At 47.0% G+C, this 15,503-nt stretch overlaps 1 protein-coding gene across 4 annotated transcripts; it reads right to left on the reverse strand.

The window, feature by feature from the left end:
• Nucleotides 1-1,039: 1,039 nt before the first annotated feature.
• PRKAB1 (protein kinase AMP-activated non-catalytic subunit beta 1) lies at nt 1,040-14,719 on the reverse strand. Of its 4 annotated transcripts, XM_027696868.1 has the most exons (10): nt 12,331-14,719; nt 12,170-12,240; nt 11,369-11,481; nt 8,422-8,590; nt 7,394-7,560; nt 5,653-5,746; nt 4,561-4,675; nt 3,225-3,358; nt 2,661-2,729; nt 1,040-2,579 (listed from the first exon to the last, which is right to left on the reverse strand). In XM_027696868.1, the coding sequence occupies exons 4-10, from the start codon at nt 8,578-8,580 to the stop codon at nt 2,502-2,504; spliced, it is 816 nt and encodes a 271-aa protein (XP_027552669.1). In that variant the 5' UTR covers nt 8,581-8,590; nt 11,369-11,481; nt 12,170-12,240; nt 12,331-14,719; the 3' UTR covers nt 1,040-2,501. The 4 variants fall into 4 exon arrangements, with proteins under 4 accessions (XP_027552669.1, XP_027552670.1, XP_027552671.1 ...); XM_027696869.1 differs by lacking the exons at nt 11,369-11,481; nt 12,170-12,240; nt 12,331-14,719 and adding an exon at nt 9,428-9,502; XM_027696870.1 differs by lacking the exons at nt 11,369-11,481; nt 12,170-12,240; nt 12,331-14,719 and adding an exon at nt 9,223-9,287.
• Nucleotides 14,720-15,503: the final 784 nt, after the last annotated feature.

A 15,503-nucleotide genomic window follows, 5' to 3' on the forward strand; every position in this document is an offset into this window, starting at 1 on the left:
AGGGGGGCTGTGGCTTACCTGAGGAGGGGTGTGGCTCCTGGGAATGTCAGTTGAGGCCACAGGTACCAGGGAACATCTCACCTCCATCACCTGGTGCCCCTGGCTGGAGAGGCCCTGGGGCCTGTGGGCAGCTGGGCTCACTCATTCCAGGGGCAGGGAAGGGTGGAAGTGGTGATGGATCATCACTCCTGTGGGGCAGCAGCTGGTCACACAGCCTGGGCCCCCCACCCTAGGCCCTGAGTTCCCCCTACAGCGTTTTTGGGGCTGCAAAAGCTGATGGTGGCTGCAGCCCCTGTACCCAGTGCTCTGCCAGCTGAGACAGGGCAAGAGACTGCAAAGCAAAAATGAAAATTAAAAAAAAAAAAAAAAAAAAGCAACAAGCTTTCTATAAAATAATTGGTTCCATGCTGTGGTTCCACCGCACCAGCACTGATAAGAGCCTGGAGTGAGTCATGCATATATGGAATTGGAAAAAATCCACAAAGTTTAGCCAGAACTAATGAGCCTGAATCCCTAAACACTTCAGTCTTGCATGCTTTCACCTGCCTTTCTGTTCTCCATGTCTCAAGGTTTCAGCTCCTTTAGTCACTGACATGGGAAAAATTTCTTTTGCAACTAGAAAAAAAAAAAGAAAAACCAATCAAAACTTATTAAGCTACTGCTAAGCTTCTCTTCTAGAGAAAAAAAATTAGTTCAGGGTCACTCAAATAAGAAACTTGTGCTATCATTTCCCTGCAGGCACTGAAAGCATTTAAGAGGCCTCCCTGCAGGACTTCTCTCTGCCAATACATTCTCACAGCCACTTTCTGTGAACACAGCTGAAAAAGTTCCCCTACATCACAAATAAACACCAACACCTCTGTCTTCACTAAGTGCAAATGGAGAAAGTGTTTCAAGCTGCATCTCTGAATGAAAAGCTTGCACAACCCACTGAGGCATAAAACTGCAACCAGGCAATCACAGGTTATAAAAAAATAACAACTCATGGAAGGCAAGGTTACCAAAGATGGGAAGGGTAATAACAAAGCAAGTCACCCACTTCTCTGGAAAATGTTTTATTTGTTTCTAAAGAGGCTGAAAACAAAAGCAATTCTGTAGTTCAGAATACCAAATACTATCCATAGCACAGAATGAAGAAAAGAGTTTTCAGAGAAAACCATTGCACTGGACCCAGGTCTAACTCGGCTACTGGAGATATTGCAACAAGGCTGGTGAACAGACCCCAGGATGGCAAACCAGCCTCCTGCTGTGGCTGGTCCACTCTGCTGCAGCTCTGGCCCCACTCAGACTCCTCACAGATCTGTGCAGGGTGCTCTCCCCCACAGTGGGACGGGGCTGGTTATCATTGGCACAGTCACGGTGCCCCAGGCACCAACACAAGCTGAGGGAAGGGCCCAGCAGGGCCCATCCCAGGTGGGCCTGGGGCACACTGGCAGCAGGTTTGCATTAATGTTGCATTTGTTTTGGGATAAAACAGGCTGTATCAAGTACAGGCAGCCTGGCATTACTATGATCACTGAGAAAACAGAAACAGAATAAAAAATTGCCCAGCTCCAGCGCTGGCACAGAGGGCTGCGGTGCTGCTGCAGCCAACACGCTGCAACTGCAGACACCAAGGGACAAGTTTGGCCACTGGGACACAGGACACTTACAGTTACCTTCAGGCTCTTACTGAGGAACTAATTCCTAAACAATCCATCCATTTCCTTACAGATACCTATGCCAGCTTAAGGAAGTCCTCATCAGTGACAGCAAGAGAAACCGGTTTCAAAAAGCAGATTACTGCCAAGACACATTGACGATTTACAGAAAAATCCAGCCATTAAAAACAATTGTCTTTACCAGAAATTCCACAGGGGAAAAGTATTTCAGTTCTCCTGAAGAGAAAAACTACAGAGCTATTCACAGTAGAAACCGTGCACCCCAGTCTACCGTAAAATAATAACGAGTTTGTAGGTGATTATGTTGCTGATTTTGCCCAGAAAAGGCTGCTACAAAAAACAGATCATCAATATTCACACTTACTTCAGCCATGCAAGTTTGGAACTTGCTACTGAAATGATTGTGTTTGATGAGTTATGGAAGCAGTAATAAGCTTGCTTTTGCTGAGTGTTTTGCTCAAATCAGATTCCACAAGAATCCTGAACTTTCTAGACTTTGGGCTGACAGACTCAGAGCCTGCCTCGCTGCTAAAGCTCTTTGATCTGTTGCTGCCCTCACATTTTGCAGCCTAATTAAACTGGTGGTTTTTTAACTGAGCTGACAGTGGGCACTGACACCTTTGCCACCTGCCTAGTTGCCATGAAGCTGCCATTTCCAAGAACTTCCAAGGTGGTACTAGGAAAATAAGGCAAATACAGGAGAACCTGGAAGTCTCAGAAACAATATGAAATCAGAGTTCATTTGCTACAGCACAGAGCAGAAGTATGTTTGGTTAAGTGAAGCATTTTTTTCTGAGACTGCACTGGCCCAGAACAATTGGTCACAAACAACTACGATGCTCATATTGGCTTGTACAGCAAAGTAGTCACGTATTTCTTCTTGTAACGATGTGTAGCACTGAGCACCATCACTCCATCCTACAGGAGATGGAAAACAAGTGAGCATGTGACATGGATAACTAAATCTGCCCACGTGGGGAACATGCCCAGGCCTCTCACCTTGATGGAAAGCGCGTAGAGGTGGTTCAACATGACGTGGTTGGGCTCAGGGAGCAGAGCGGGATCGCACTGGGAAGAAGAGAAAGGGAGACAGTGTGAAAATAACAGAACTCACAGTTCACTCACCACAGCTGATGGGTGACAAACACTGTCTGTAACCAGCCATACCCCCAGTATGTCACTGCTACTTACCCTGAGTCCACCACAAACACAGTCACTGCTTCAGAACAACCTAAGACCCCTCTGGGTGAAACCCTCTTCATCCTCACCATGACCATGAAACAAACAGCAACTACCTCTTATGTGCTTCTGGCTTCTTAACAGTTCAGAAGATTAAGGTTTTGGGAGAAAAACAGCAATCTAGTTCTCAATTTTGAAGAGAGTCAAGTAGAAAAATAAATTTACTTCAGATGAATCCATCTGGACATACATAATAAAAAACTTGCCAATGTGGCAACTATCCTAAGGTTTTTCCTAAGCTGTCTCCTGTCTGTTCCCAGATTTTCTCCCCATCTGTTTCCACTCTCAAGGCCATTATTCAGCAAAACAAGCTAAAGTACTCACAGAAATGCCTGTGTCCTTGTTCAGGATGACCTGCAACAGGTGTGGGGGGAGAATAGGTGGTGACTTAAAGCGCTCCTCTGCCTTGCAGACGTAGGGCTCCTGGTGATATGGTCCTGGGGGTGAACTTGACAGCTCTGCCAGAGAGATGGTAAATATTTAATCTTAAATAGTCTGTAAGAATATCTGTTCTTTAGAGGTACATGTGGCCAAAAGAAATCAATGGCACCTAAGTACAACAACTGCAGCCACTGGTGTGGTGCCAGAGGATCAGTCACTGCCCAAGAGGAGATTTAAGATGCCAAAGTCTGACTTGAAACAAGCTGAGGATTTGGGCAGCAGAGTTCTGAGGGCCTGACTGCACTCCAGAACTCCTCTGTCATCTCTGCCCAGCACTTCTCCAGCAAACATTCTATAGTGCACAGGCTGCTCTGTGTTACCTCTGAGGGAAGCACAAAAACACGATGTACCTGTGAAAGGAAACTGCTACTCCTGTACAGAGACAGGGTTATGGAAAGAGCTCTTCAGAGCCTAAACCAGTCCAAGGAAATGCTGTTACAGCACATGGGGGGAAGGCACCTACTGGAATCTCCTCCTGGCTTTGTCTCACAAATAACACTTCCTCCAAAAAGGGTTTGTCCAGGGAAAAAAAACAACCAAACACACCTCCTGCCTCGGGCTCAAAGGAGGATGTGAGGTACTGCTTCAGTCATGGTCTCCATCCCTACAGAGCTCTGTAACAAACAGGTGGCAAGGCTGAGCTCAGACATGGCTCAAGCTAAATTCTACCTCTCTTCTGTTACACTAGAATATGAAACTTAAGACAAAAAAAATGTTTGTATTATTCTAAGATACAGATAATTTTTATTACACTGTGAGAATATGATACATTCCCGAGCCTGTGTTAGCAGTGCTAAATGCACCTAATTTCTACCTCTTAATGTGCAACTTCTGACCCCCTCAACCATTTCCTTAGCAGAGGAAGATGGAATTAGGAGCAATGTAGGCTGTCAGCATTGGTTTAATGTGGTAAAGCAGAGACTGATCCACCAATGAGTGCCCCAAAACCAGCCACTGCACATTGCAGGGGCAAAGAAACAGGTATTAAGCACCCATGACCCCCTCCTCATCAGATCCACAGTGCCCTGTGTTGCTGTCAGAGGCTCCCTCTGTGCATTCCACATTCCTCCTTTGTGATTTGTGATTCCTGCTCACATCCACGAGGCCTGACAAAAGTGTGGATTAATCTGTACTGGAGCTTTAACTCCAGATAAAAAGGAAAATGAAATTTTTAACAGCTCTAAAAAAGTGTGACATAAAATTACCAGTAAGCTCATACCAGACATGTCTGAACATTTCTGGGAGTCCACCATCAAAGCATCAAATACTTCAAAGTCAGTTTTCTTCACCTGGATGATGTTGTTGACAGTACCCAGCTGGCTGGTTACTACTGGCTGGGAAGAGATAAGATACAAAAATCAGAATTAAAAAAAGCTTGTGGGACTATTGGATTCTCAAAACTACATGACCAGCATTACCAAGGATGAGATATATTGCTTTTAAAATATGATGGAACCAGATATGAAAAGAGCTCAGTTAGTTTTACGTTAAGAGCAAATTCAGGATTAAGGACTGGGAGGGAAAAATGCCCATTCAACCTGCCAGGCCCACAGCACTTGGTCAATTCTTGGGCTACAGACAAGGAGAGGGTCAGGTCTGGGCTGAAGCTACCAGTGACACCAGGAGCTAAGCTTCACTTCCAGCTCTGCAGGGCTTATGGAGCCAGGCTCAGACCTGCAGGGCCTGATGTAGGATGCAGCATGGCTGGTACTGCTGGTTTGCTACAAAGCTACGGCTGGAGTCCAAGGCAGGGGGTTCCAAGAGCTGAATGTACTGTAAGGTAAATTCTGTGAGGTTTGCCAAGACAGCAAGAAGGAACCAGCAGGTGTGAATGCAGACTTCTGAAGCAGGTGGGGACTGCTGGGTGGCTGGGGTCAAAGTTCATTTTATAGCACAGGAGGAAGAACAGGCCTGGTAGATTTTGGCACAATTACTGGACTACTAGAGCAGCAACAGCAACATCCTGGCACAGCCAGCCAGTGCAGCACAGCGAGACCTGGGCTGTCAGCAATGCTACAGTGCTCTAAAAGGCAGTTTGGCACTAGGCAAGAAAAGCTTGGCATCGCTTATAAACCAGTGGCCAAGAGATCCTGTCCCTCTTTTGTTATATCTCTTGCCTTCTGTGGTTCAGTCTGATGCTGCCACTAGTTCAGCTGGGATCAGAAACCTCTCTCTCACCAGCTTGAACAGCCAGTTTCTGCTGTTAACTGATGCCTTCTCTCTGAAAGGAGCAGCTCTTGGGAGAGAAACCAGCCAGTTTCTCATCCTCAGGTGCATCAATCAATAAAGAGTGACTCAAAGCAAACATTACCTCTGCAGGATCATGTGTCCACTGCCCATCCACAAAGAACTTGTACTGGTGCTCTCCTTCTGGAAGGTCCAGGATTGCCACAAAGTTATTGTGACTGGAATTTAAGACAAACAATCAGCCCTGAAAGGCTCTGAAAAGTACACGGGTCTATAAACTGTGACACACAACGTGACACAGAGCACAAGCCTCCGTAACGTGCAAAACCTTAAAAAGGCAGTGCCACATCTAAGAGAATCTCTGCTGCAATCCAAAGGTAAAGAATCAATTATCATTAATGATAATTTCCTCAGTGACAGTAAGTTCCCCCACACTCCTGACATCAAGTAACTGGCACTGAGCTTTTGTAAAGTCACCCTCACATCTTCACATTACTTGATAGTACATGAGACCTCATTTTATCTGTGAGACTCCTGCTGATGGAACAAGATCAGCTTTCTCCTATTTCCTTCCCTTTCAGTATTTGCCATCATAAATTGCATTTCCCAAATGCTTATGAAATACATGAACAATGACTGGATAAAAGCAGTAACTCGATACTTCTGAGTTACTCTGGGGCTGAAGAGCTGCTCCTTGGCAATCTACTCCTGTGCTGTGAACTTCCTGAGTCTTCAGAAGGCTTTACCAGCATCTCAGAAAGCTGAGAAACAGTTAATGCCACTTCCCTTCTGCTCAGGTATGGAGTGCAAGCATCCCACCACAGAGCTGGACGGGAAATTTCAGTTTGGAATAACAAGCTCTCCTACTTGAGTGTACTGGGTTCAGTAATGTGATTTTATCCAGTCTCTAAAGAGGTATAAACACCCCATTTCCCAGAATGCATAATCTGACAACAGAAGCAGACAAACCTGTCTTTTTTTTTTCTTTTTGATAAAGAGATATTTTTATCCTTCTTCCATATTCATTTCACCATTTCCTGTCTCCCAGGCTTTCCACTTAAGAGTATGACAGCAATACTGATGTTCCACTGGCCTTCCTTCCAGCTCCTCTCTCAATAATTTATTTCACATGCACAGAACAATCCTCCCATCCCATTTTATCAGGCCACAGTGCTCCTCCCTCAAGTTTCCTTAGAAATTAAGACCCTTCTGCACCAATGACAGTGCAGGCAGCCACTCACTGAGATAAGACACACCAGGACCTGGTAGATCAGTCTTTCATGGATATGTCATTGTTGACAGACAACAGGGCTCAGATCAATGGTTAAAACTCAGATTCTCTGCCATACATTAAGTTTTAAATTTTTGAAAAAAAACCACATTGGTGTAAATGAAATACTTATTCAGGTACTGAAGAAGCAGAGCTCCAGAGCTCTCTGGCAGGAAGAAGCAGTTGGGACTTTAATATGGATTTATTCTCTCATTTGTGCAGTGTCCCAGGCTCAGAGTTTCCTGGACCCTTTGAGCTGAAAAAAAGCCACTGATATGGCAAGGACATACAGGTGTCATCAGAGACAATGTGCTTAGAACCAGCTTTCCCTTCCCCACCCCAAGCACATACTGCACAACAGGGACTGGTCTAGGTCTTTCCTGTGTGGTGCCCAGTGAACAAATCACTCCTTTAAAACTGACACACAGCTGAACTTCCCTCCTGTGCCACCCGAGAATCAAAAAGGCAGGTTCTTATCACAGGCTTAAGGAGCAGTAAATCCAAGCACAATCCCCATCTATCCACTGACCACCTTTCTCACAGCACTGAGCTCTCCCAGTCCCTGGGGAGCACCACTGCAGCAGCAGTTTGTTACCTCCTTGTCAGAGGAATCTTGCTCCAGTTGTTGAAGGACCCTGACAAATAAACTTCTTTCCCTCCTCCAGTCCAGCGAAACACCGTGGGCCGAGCTTGAGTGGGGGTTTTATCGTTCACCTCCAGGTCCTGCTGCCAAGCCAGAAATTCCTCTTTCTCCAATGGAGCCTGCAAAAACAACGTCTGAATCAGAAGGAATTCTTTCCTGGAACACTTAGACAACCTGTGTTGTACTGAAGGCTTTTTTTGCCCTCAGGCATAATTCTCTAAGGTAAAAGTTCTACAACTAGTTTTTGTCAGATGGAGAATATAAACTGCATTTCTAGATGCAGTTCACAAATTCATTTGCACAATTCTGCAAAGATGCTAAAGCCTTCCAAATTTGCAGAAAGAGTGGAAGGCAAAACAATGCCACTGCCTCCAGCCCCAATTAGACTAAAAAGAAACTCCTTGAGATCACCAAAGCTTTCAAAATACACAGATATAAGAAGAGGAAGAAAATTAAGGAGAAATACTTATGAAGCATTTAGATTGTACAAATATTGCAGGCACAGAATTAGAGCTGGCAGAAAGACCACGAGCTGCCTGTAGGAAACAGTTCTGTTCAACAGCCAAAATCTAAGTGTAATTTTCTGTTAGATGTTCTTATGAAACATGATATGCAGCGAGACACTTCTAACAACCCACCTAACACTGAGTAAAAAAAATTACAGATCTTTTGATATGGAAAAGAATAAACAGGTAAAATGTCACTGGTAACTGCAAAGGCCTTAAGGATTCAAAGGAAGCTGGGGCACTGTCCTTCGAGCTTTGAGCCAGCTACATTTCAGTTTTTCTACACTCAATTCTTGCTGGAAACCATGCCATTACACTCCTTATCAGTGCCCTCTCTCTCCTTGGCATGGGAAGCAAGGGGGATGGTCCGTTTGGTGTAAACTCAACAACAAAATCACTGCAGGTTGGTAACAAACAGCCCCACAACTGGCAGCAGCGCCAAGCCAGTAACGCTGAAAGACAAGAACAAATCACCTTCATTTCCTCTGGGTGGAACAAGTCTGCATCCTCAGGGCTGTCCATGAGGATCTTTGGCCGGTCCCCCTCCTTGGTGGCTCCTCCTGCGCCGTCCCCTCGGGCTCCTTTGTGCCCATGACGCTCTAGCCCCGCCCGCTCGCTGCTAGTGTTCCCCATTTCCAAGGATCTAAAAGAGCAGGAAAAGCCAGGTTAACACAGGTTACTTTCGAAGCCAGAACACCAGCAGGCAGGAGAGCAAACTCATCAGTGGGCTTGGGCTGTGTTTCTGAGTTGAAGATCCCACACTCAGGACAAAGACACTAAGTGGCAATTTTAACTACTCTCCATAATGTGCTACAACTCAATACCAGCGCACCTCTGCCAGGCTCACTCTAGAAGGTGGCCAAGCCGGTCTCTGTCAGCAGCACAAAAGTGTTGTGTCTTCCCAAGCCAGGGGCTTGTTCTCTGCCCTCTGCACACCCTGCACACAACGCCCCACCACACCAGCCGAAACATCAGTAGAACTTTCTGTCAGAACGCCTCGAAACCAGCCAAACAAAACCGTGACTTCACCACAATAACGTTATCTCGGGTGTCTGGGAGGGGCTCTAAACACAGAATACGCTGAGTTAGAAGGACCCACCAGGCTCATCGAGTCAAACCCCGGGCCCTGCACACCCCACAATCCCACCATGTTCCAAGAGCGTTGGAACGTGAGCTCCCTGAGCTCTGGCAGCCTCGGGGCCGTGACTACTGTCCCGGGGAGTGAACAGCTGCTGCCTCCGGTCCCCGCTTTCCACCGGGAGAGGCAGAACGCCCCCGATTCCCAGCCCTTCCTCCCGCCCCACATGGATGAGCGTGGCACGTCCCCTCGGGCAGCCCACGCGGCGCGGCTCCCGCAGGCACCCGGCCCCGCCGGGGGCGGCACAGCCCGGCCCGGCAGCCCCGGGGCAGGGTCGCCACAGCCCAGCCCGGGTCCCCCCCCCGGAACCCCCCGCGCCGGCCCCGCGGGCCCCGCACCCACCGCCCGCCGCTCCCGCCGCGGCCCTTCCGCTTCCGCCCGGCCCGGCCCGCGGCCGCCGGGAACCGAGCCCGGCGCGGGGGTTCCGGTGCTGCTCCGCCCCCAGCTCCATCCCGGTGCCAGGGGACGGCTGCTCTCTCCAAGGAGCGTTGTGGATCCGCGGGGGAATCGCGTGTCCCCTCAGCGCCTGAATGGGCGCTGAGCCCCGCGGTCAGGGCGCGCTGGGACCATTGGCCCGCGAGGAAGCGCTGGTGGAGTCTGAGCCCTTAACTGATGAATGTTTCCCATATGAAATAACACTTGTATATTTCTCTAAGAATTCCCAATCACACCGTCTCGTTTTACCCTTTGCTCTTCATCAGCTGTCGCTGTCTTTCTTCTACTTTTCTAACACAGCATCAACCAGGTTGGAGAAGACCGCTGAGATCATCAAGTCCAACCTCTGACCCCACACCACCTTGTCACCCAGACCATGGCACTGATGCCACATCCACGCTCTTCTCCAAAACCTCCAGGGATGGTTACTCCGCCACCTCCCTGAGCAGCCCATAAACCTGAGCAGTGCACATGCCCTGCATCACAGCTACTGAAGCTGCTTTTTCTTAATAACCAGCAGAAGCAACCTGCAAACAGGCAGAAGGATTCCCACCAAGTCAAACTGTGTCCCGGTGGAATGCTGTTACACTGTGGGAAGAATTCTGTCGGGACAGACAGATTTGCTGTGCCCCACGGCAGGCCCAGGGCTGGCTCCCACCGGGTGTTTTGAGGAACAGCTGCTCCTCGTCTGTCTTTGGCGTGTCCAACACCCCAGGCAGGGGATAACCTGCCAGAGGGGTGCGAGGGCAACATGTACAGGCAGCTCTTCCTCAGCCCCTGCAGAACAGCTCCCTGATATAAAATGCAGCTGCTCTTATTTGGGTATTTCACACAGCTCAGTGCTCCTAAATTCCTGGTCTCCAAACTCAATCCTTGTGTTCTCCCCAAGTTCTTCTTTTGGCCAGTACCAGTGCACACACCTCTGTGTGTGCTGGCTGTGTCTGCAGTGCAGGGCTCCATCTCTTGCCCATTGTGATGATCTGCACAACAGCCAGGTAGACCCGTTGCAGGCAACAGTACCTTCACTTGGGGCCTGCCCTTACTTCTTTGCAATAGTTATTGATACTTCTAAAAACCAGAGAGAGGTAATAAACTGCAGGGTAAGGACTGCTAATAGCTCATGAGGCTGTGGTAACCAGTCTGTGGTAGGTTACAAGCATTATTCAGTTTAAAGTCTGATATTAAAATGTGGTGGTTCCTCCCTACATGGTGATGGATCTGTGTTGTGCTAAGTGCCAAAACCTTTGGGAGTCGCCTGTGTCCACGGCCTCTGTCCTGTCCACAGGTATCTCAGCCTCTTGCTGGCTTCTCCTCCCCCTTTTCCCCATGACTGCTTCATTTTCAACCCCGATTCTTGTCTTCCCTCGCTGTGACTGGTGGGTGTAGCACAGTCCTGCAGCAATCAGCACATAACTCATTTTGTGAGGTGCTGGTCCCCGTGAATATTGAGGGCGGGATGAAATTACACCGTGAAAACTAATTCATCCCCTGCCTCCTCAGGGGCACGTCTGCAGGCACAGTCCTCACATTCACTGGGGTGCTGTTTTCTCCCATCAGCTTGAGTGGGAGCCCAATTCCCTCACAGCTGTTAATGCAGGAGATGTGGGAAGCAAGAGATTAGGTAAAGACATGTCACAAGGCCCTGGCAGAGCTCATCCACCCACTGAATTTCTGGAACCCTGGAGTTTTGCTTCTCCCTTTAACAGCACCTGTGACTTTTTGCCTCCATCCATGCTTTCCAGCCTGAAAGGCATAAAAACTTCACCTCTTCTACTCCCTCCAGGGCCAGCCTCTACATTCCAAAGGAAGACTACAAAATATCTTTTCTACCTCTGCCCCTTTACATACCTGTCTTAACCTTCCTTCTCTTCTAGATGAGGATGAAACAGATGGGAAGATGGTTCACATTTTTCCATCAGGACTTCCATATGTGTCACAGATGAGGCTCCTTGTTAACTTCCCTAGTGAGAATGTCAGAGTGTCACTTGCCATTGAAATAATTTATCATGACAACTCTCTAGTTTTCTGAAATGCCATATCTCTCAGATGGCAGACACAGCAACAGGCTACTCAGGCTTAGCCCTCACTAAGCACTCCCAACATAGGGGGGTAAAAGGATCAGGGGGAAAATGTAACTGAGTAATTCTGAATAAAAAATTCCCTTAAAAAAAAAAAAGCACAGTCCATGTTTGAACTGTTCACAGCCCATAAATCAAGATAAAACTAATAGATTAAATGCTTTATCTGGTGTCATGACTGTGCTACAACACCTCCTAGAGCCATGTGGGTTTTTAAAAGCAGATGCTTGTAAAACACCTGCAGAATACGAAGAGCCACGTGGTCTCTGTTAGTTACCATGACAGGAGCCACAAGCAAAGCTCAGCTCCTTTTCCCCTCACTCACACCTACCTTCTTCAGTGAACATGAACTAGACCTGGCCTGACTATTAAATCTTACACAGAGCATCTTATTCAGAAATTAATTTTAAGGCAATTTGGTTCTTGGCTTGTAAGAGGACGAGATTCAGCAGACCTGGTGAAGGTTCTGACAATCATTATGGAGCACTTTTGGTGCTGTACGGGCTGAGAGGTCAAGTGAAGTGACATCGTTACTGCTGAGTCATTCTACCCCCTTGGAGATATCACTTACCATCTTTCTTCATCAGCTGACTCATTTTAAAAGAGAGTAAGGACCAAAGAGGATCTGAGGTCAGGAGAGATCTGTATTAGGGGAATGCATATCTTGGATTAGATGGGGTGACGAACGGCCTTACAGACCCTTCAGGCACAAAAGTGAGGGATGGCACTCACCAATCACTGTGCTTTAGGCCAGAATCTCTCCTTTTCACTGTTGGGATTATCTCCTGCAGTTGATTAAAATCAAAAAGCAGTTAAGCCCTCACTGAACACTGGTTGAAATGTGAAGAAAAGGCTGTCATGGCTCACTGCAACCACACAGCCTGCTCTGGTGTGCACCCCTTAATTTCAGTGGAGTTTCCCCTTCTCTTACCTCCGAGTAGATGTCAAAAAAGAAATGCAGTGCCCTAAAGCCTCATACCATGCGGTTTAAAGTCCTGAAGAATCAGTTGATATCTGGCAAAGTTCTTTTTCCTTGCCATGATCCAAGCTTACTTAGCCAGAGAGAAGTCTCTGCAAGTGAAGTGAAAGCTGACTCAGCCCTACAGTGAGATATGACAAACCCAGAGGAGCCATCCTCAGACATGAGCTGGTGGATCAAATTCAGACGTGCCATCAATCACATTTTACGGGACACATGAGCAAGTGCTTCTTGTAGCTTCTGTGCCGTGGAGAGTGAGCTAGGTAGGAGCAGCAGCAGAACTTACCCTGGAGTTCAAGACAGGATAAATTTAACTGCAGAAACCTTCTGGTTAAATTCCTTATTATGATATTCCATTTTACCTTGGGGTTCCAGGTTTGTTCCTCCATTTTTACACTGGCCCCCTCCTCCTTCTAGGTCACTTCTGAATTTAGCCCACTTTGCCAGGCTGCCAGGGAATGCTGCAGAGGAAGTCAGGCAGCCTCCTTAAAGGCTCACTCACATTTCAGGGACATTGCACACACTTGGCTGTGCGTGCAGAACATGCCGTTGTGCCTGGGAGATGGAAAATTGGGAGCGCACACAAAAATCCCTCCCAAACCACTGCATCCCTTCCCTACTCCAACACTGCACACCTTCCCAGACCTGCTAGTTAAAAATGAGGTTGGAGATGGGAGGATTACAAGAGGGAACCAACATTTAAGCCTGAAGGGTTAAAGCCAGCCAGAAGCCTGTGCCTGCTGGGGGCTCTGACTCTGCGTGGAGGTATCTCCTCCAAAGTCAGGGTAGGTTCCACATCTATTCAAGAATGCCTTGGGGAATCTAGTCCTTTAAATGCCTCATCTAGTACATGTGCACACACAATCACACAAAGTGAAAACTAACTGGGTAGATGACCCTGTCTCTCCCCCTACTGAGGCAAATCAGTAGCAAAATCCATCTTAAATAACGGGCAGACCGAGTTAGGCTCTGGTAGGGGAACGAGCCTAGAAGAGATGCTTGCACACTGTTCCAGCAGATGCACCTGGACTGAAGCTGGGAGTGATGGACACTGGGGCAGCAATCAGATACAACCTATCTCCGGGCTGAAAGGCAGAACACAGGTCACACTGTGAGCCCATAAACAAAGATACAGGTACAAAACAACAACTTCTGGAACCTCACTGCTTATGGATCCTGGTTGCAACCACATAAATCGAAGAGCCAGTGCTGATCTTCAAGTCACAAGCTGTAAACTCCTGGGTGTGCCTGCAGGGAGGCACACTAAGAATTTAATTTCATATTGTCCCTTTGATTTTTTTTTTTTGCCGTGCAATCCTATGAAGCTCACACCACATGTTGTTTAAGTGTCCGGCTGACTCCCTTCACACGGTAGCAAAGAACCCCCACTTATATTTAGAAGGTCTCTTCTAGGGTTACATATCAAGATACGTGCATGGTGCTGTTTTGCAGAATGCAGCTGCCCCCTAAGAAGCAAAAGATGCCAACATGATCCAGGAGCTGAGGCCAGCAATTTCAAGTTTCCATCTGTCTCTGCCTGTAATATGTGCAGGAAAGAAAAGAGAGATGGACTTCAGGCATTAGTTGGTGCCTTCATTCTGCAGGAACACTGCATCAAAAATGCTGCCTGAGGCAGCTCTGTGGGAGGAAGTGTCTGTTCACTTGCCCAAGACACACGAGTTGAAATATGTTTTACTGCTTCCCAGTTCTCCCTGTTTAATCAAATAACATCATTCAGTACATATATATGAGAGTTGTTATTTTTCCCACCAAAAAATGGCTGGTCCAATGCAGAATAATGGACCAAGAATCCAAACCTAGATGCATGACAATGAAAAACAGGGAATTTCCAGAGCCTGTCCGAGATAATGAAATTTGTATATATGCCCCTCAAAATATGAAACAGGCACTAAGGCATTCTGCCTTCCACACCCATTGCTGTCACCAGGGCCTTGCTGTTTGGGCAGTAAAATGTCATTTAGGCTCCCTATGTTTGATGCCTCCTTTGTATGGGCCTGTCACACCTACAACAGAATGGTGTGGTTGTACAAGGACCATTTCCAGCATAAGCTGCACTTCTCAAACATGGTTGAAAATTTATGTTAACGTAAATAAATGAAGAGAACCAATACCAGTGCATTAGTAAAACAAAAATAAGATTACCTATGACACAGAAGCACTAAGGACATTAGAGGAATTGCTGCATTCTCCCTTCTCTGTCACATTAAGTGGTTTAATATAAAGCCTTTATTTTTATACCAATCAATAGCACTGTAAGGTACCAACATTTGTCTTCAGAAGCACTGAAGATACAATGGCTCAATTCTCAATTATATTAAGAACAAGACTTCAAAGATATTTATGAGCATCAATATGCAAGTTAGATTTCCAGTATGGTTTTCAAAAGCCTCTGAGCAAGTCGGGTGTCTAGCTCCTATTGATCTCAGTCCTCCTTGGGCACTTTCAAAAAATACTTCAAGTTGCCTATCCCTATCCTCTAGTGCCCACATAACTTTGGAAATCGTCCTCCCCTCTCACACCACCAGCTGTGGTTTAGTTTACAGTAATGGGGTTTAATATTCTGCAGAAGGATCAAACTTTTGTGCACGCTTTGATTTTTTCATATGCTGATGGAGACAAGCGTTTCTGCAGCAATGCAGTGGGGTTTACTTTGATACCAGCAACTCAAGGTGGTGGAGACCTGACTCTGTAACCTGCTGAGAGACCTCCTTTGGTGACCTCCTTTGACCACTTTCCCCTCATGGCAGTAAAGTCCCTCAGAAACCACTGAAGGACCATTTTGAAAAGGCCTCAACACTCTTTCTGGATGCTATTTTGAAAATGAAGCAAAGAGCTCACCTTGCTGATATTTGAGCATTTCCTGACCTCTAGCAACTCCTGAGTGTACTAGCTGTGGCAGACTGGC

This window comes from Neopelma chrysocephalum, unplaced genomic scaffold (genome assembly GCF_003984885.1).
Source record: "Neopelma chrysocephalum unplaced genomic scaffold, ASM398488v2 Primary Assembly neopelma1_116, whole genome shotgun sequence".
NCBI lineage: Eukaryota > Metazoa > Chordata > Aves > Passeriformes > Pipridae > Neopelma > Neopelma chrysocephalum.

What these genes read in the sequence shown, in the direction of transcription:
- PRKAB1 (XM_027696868.1), bottom strand. Translation starts at nt 8,580, where the DNA reads ATGGGGAACACTAGCAGCGAGCGGGCGGGGCTAGAGCGTCATGGGCAC. An exon ending in AAGATTCCTCTGACAAGGAG is followed by an intron (nt 5,747 to 7,393) that starts GTAACAAACTGC and finishes CTTAAATTCCAG; the next exon opens with TCACAATAACTTTGTGGCAA. An exon ending in GGACACATGATCCTGCAGAG is followed by an intron (nt 4,676 to 5,652) that starts GTAATGTTTGCT and finishes ATCTCTTCCCAG; the next exon opens with CCAGTAGTAACCAGCCAGCT.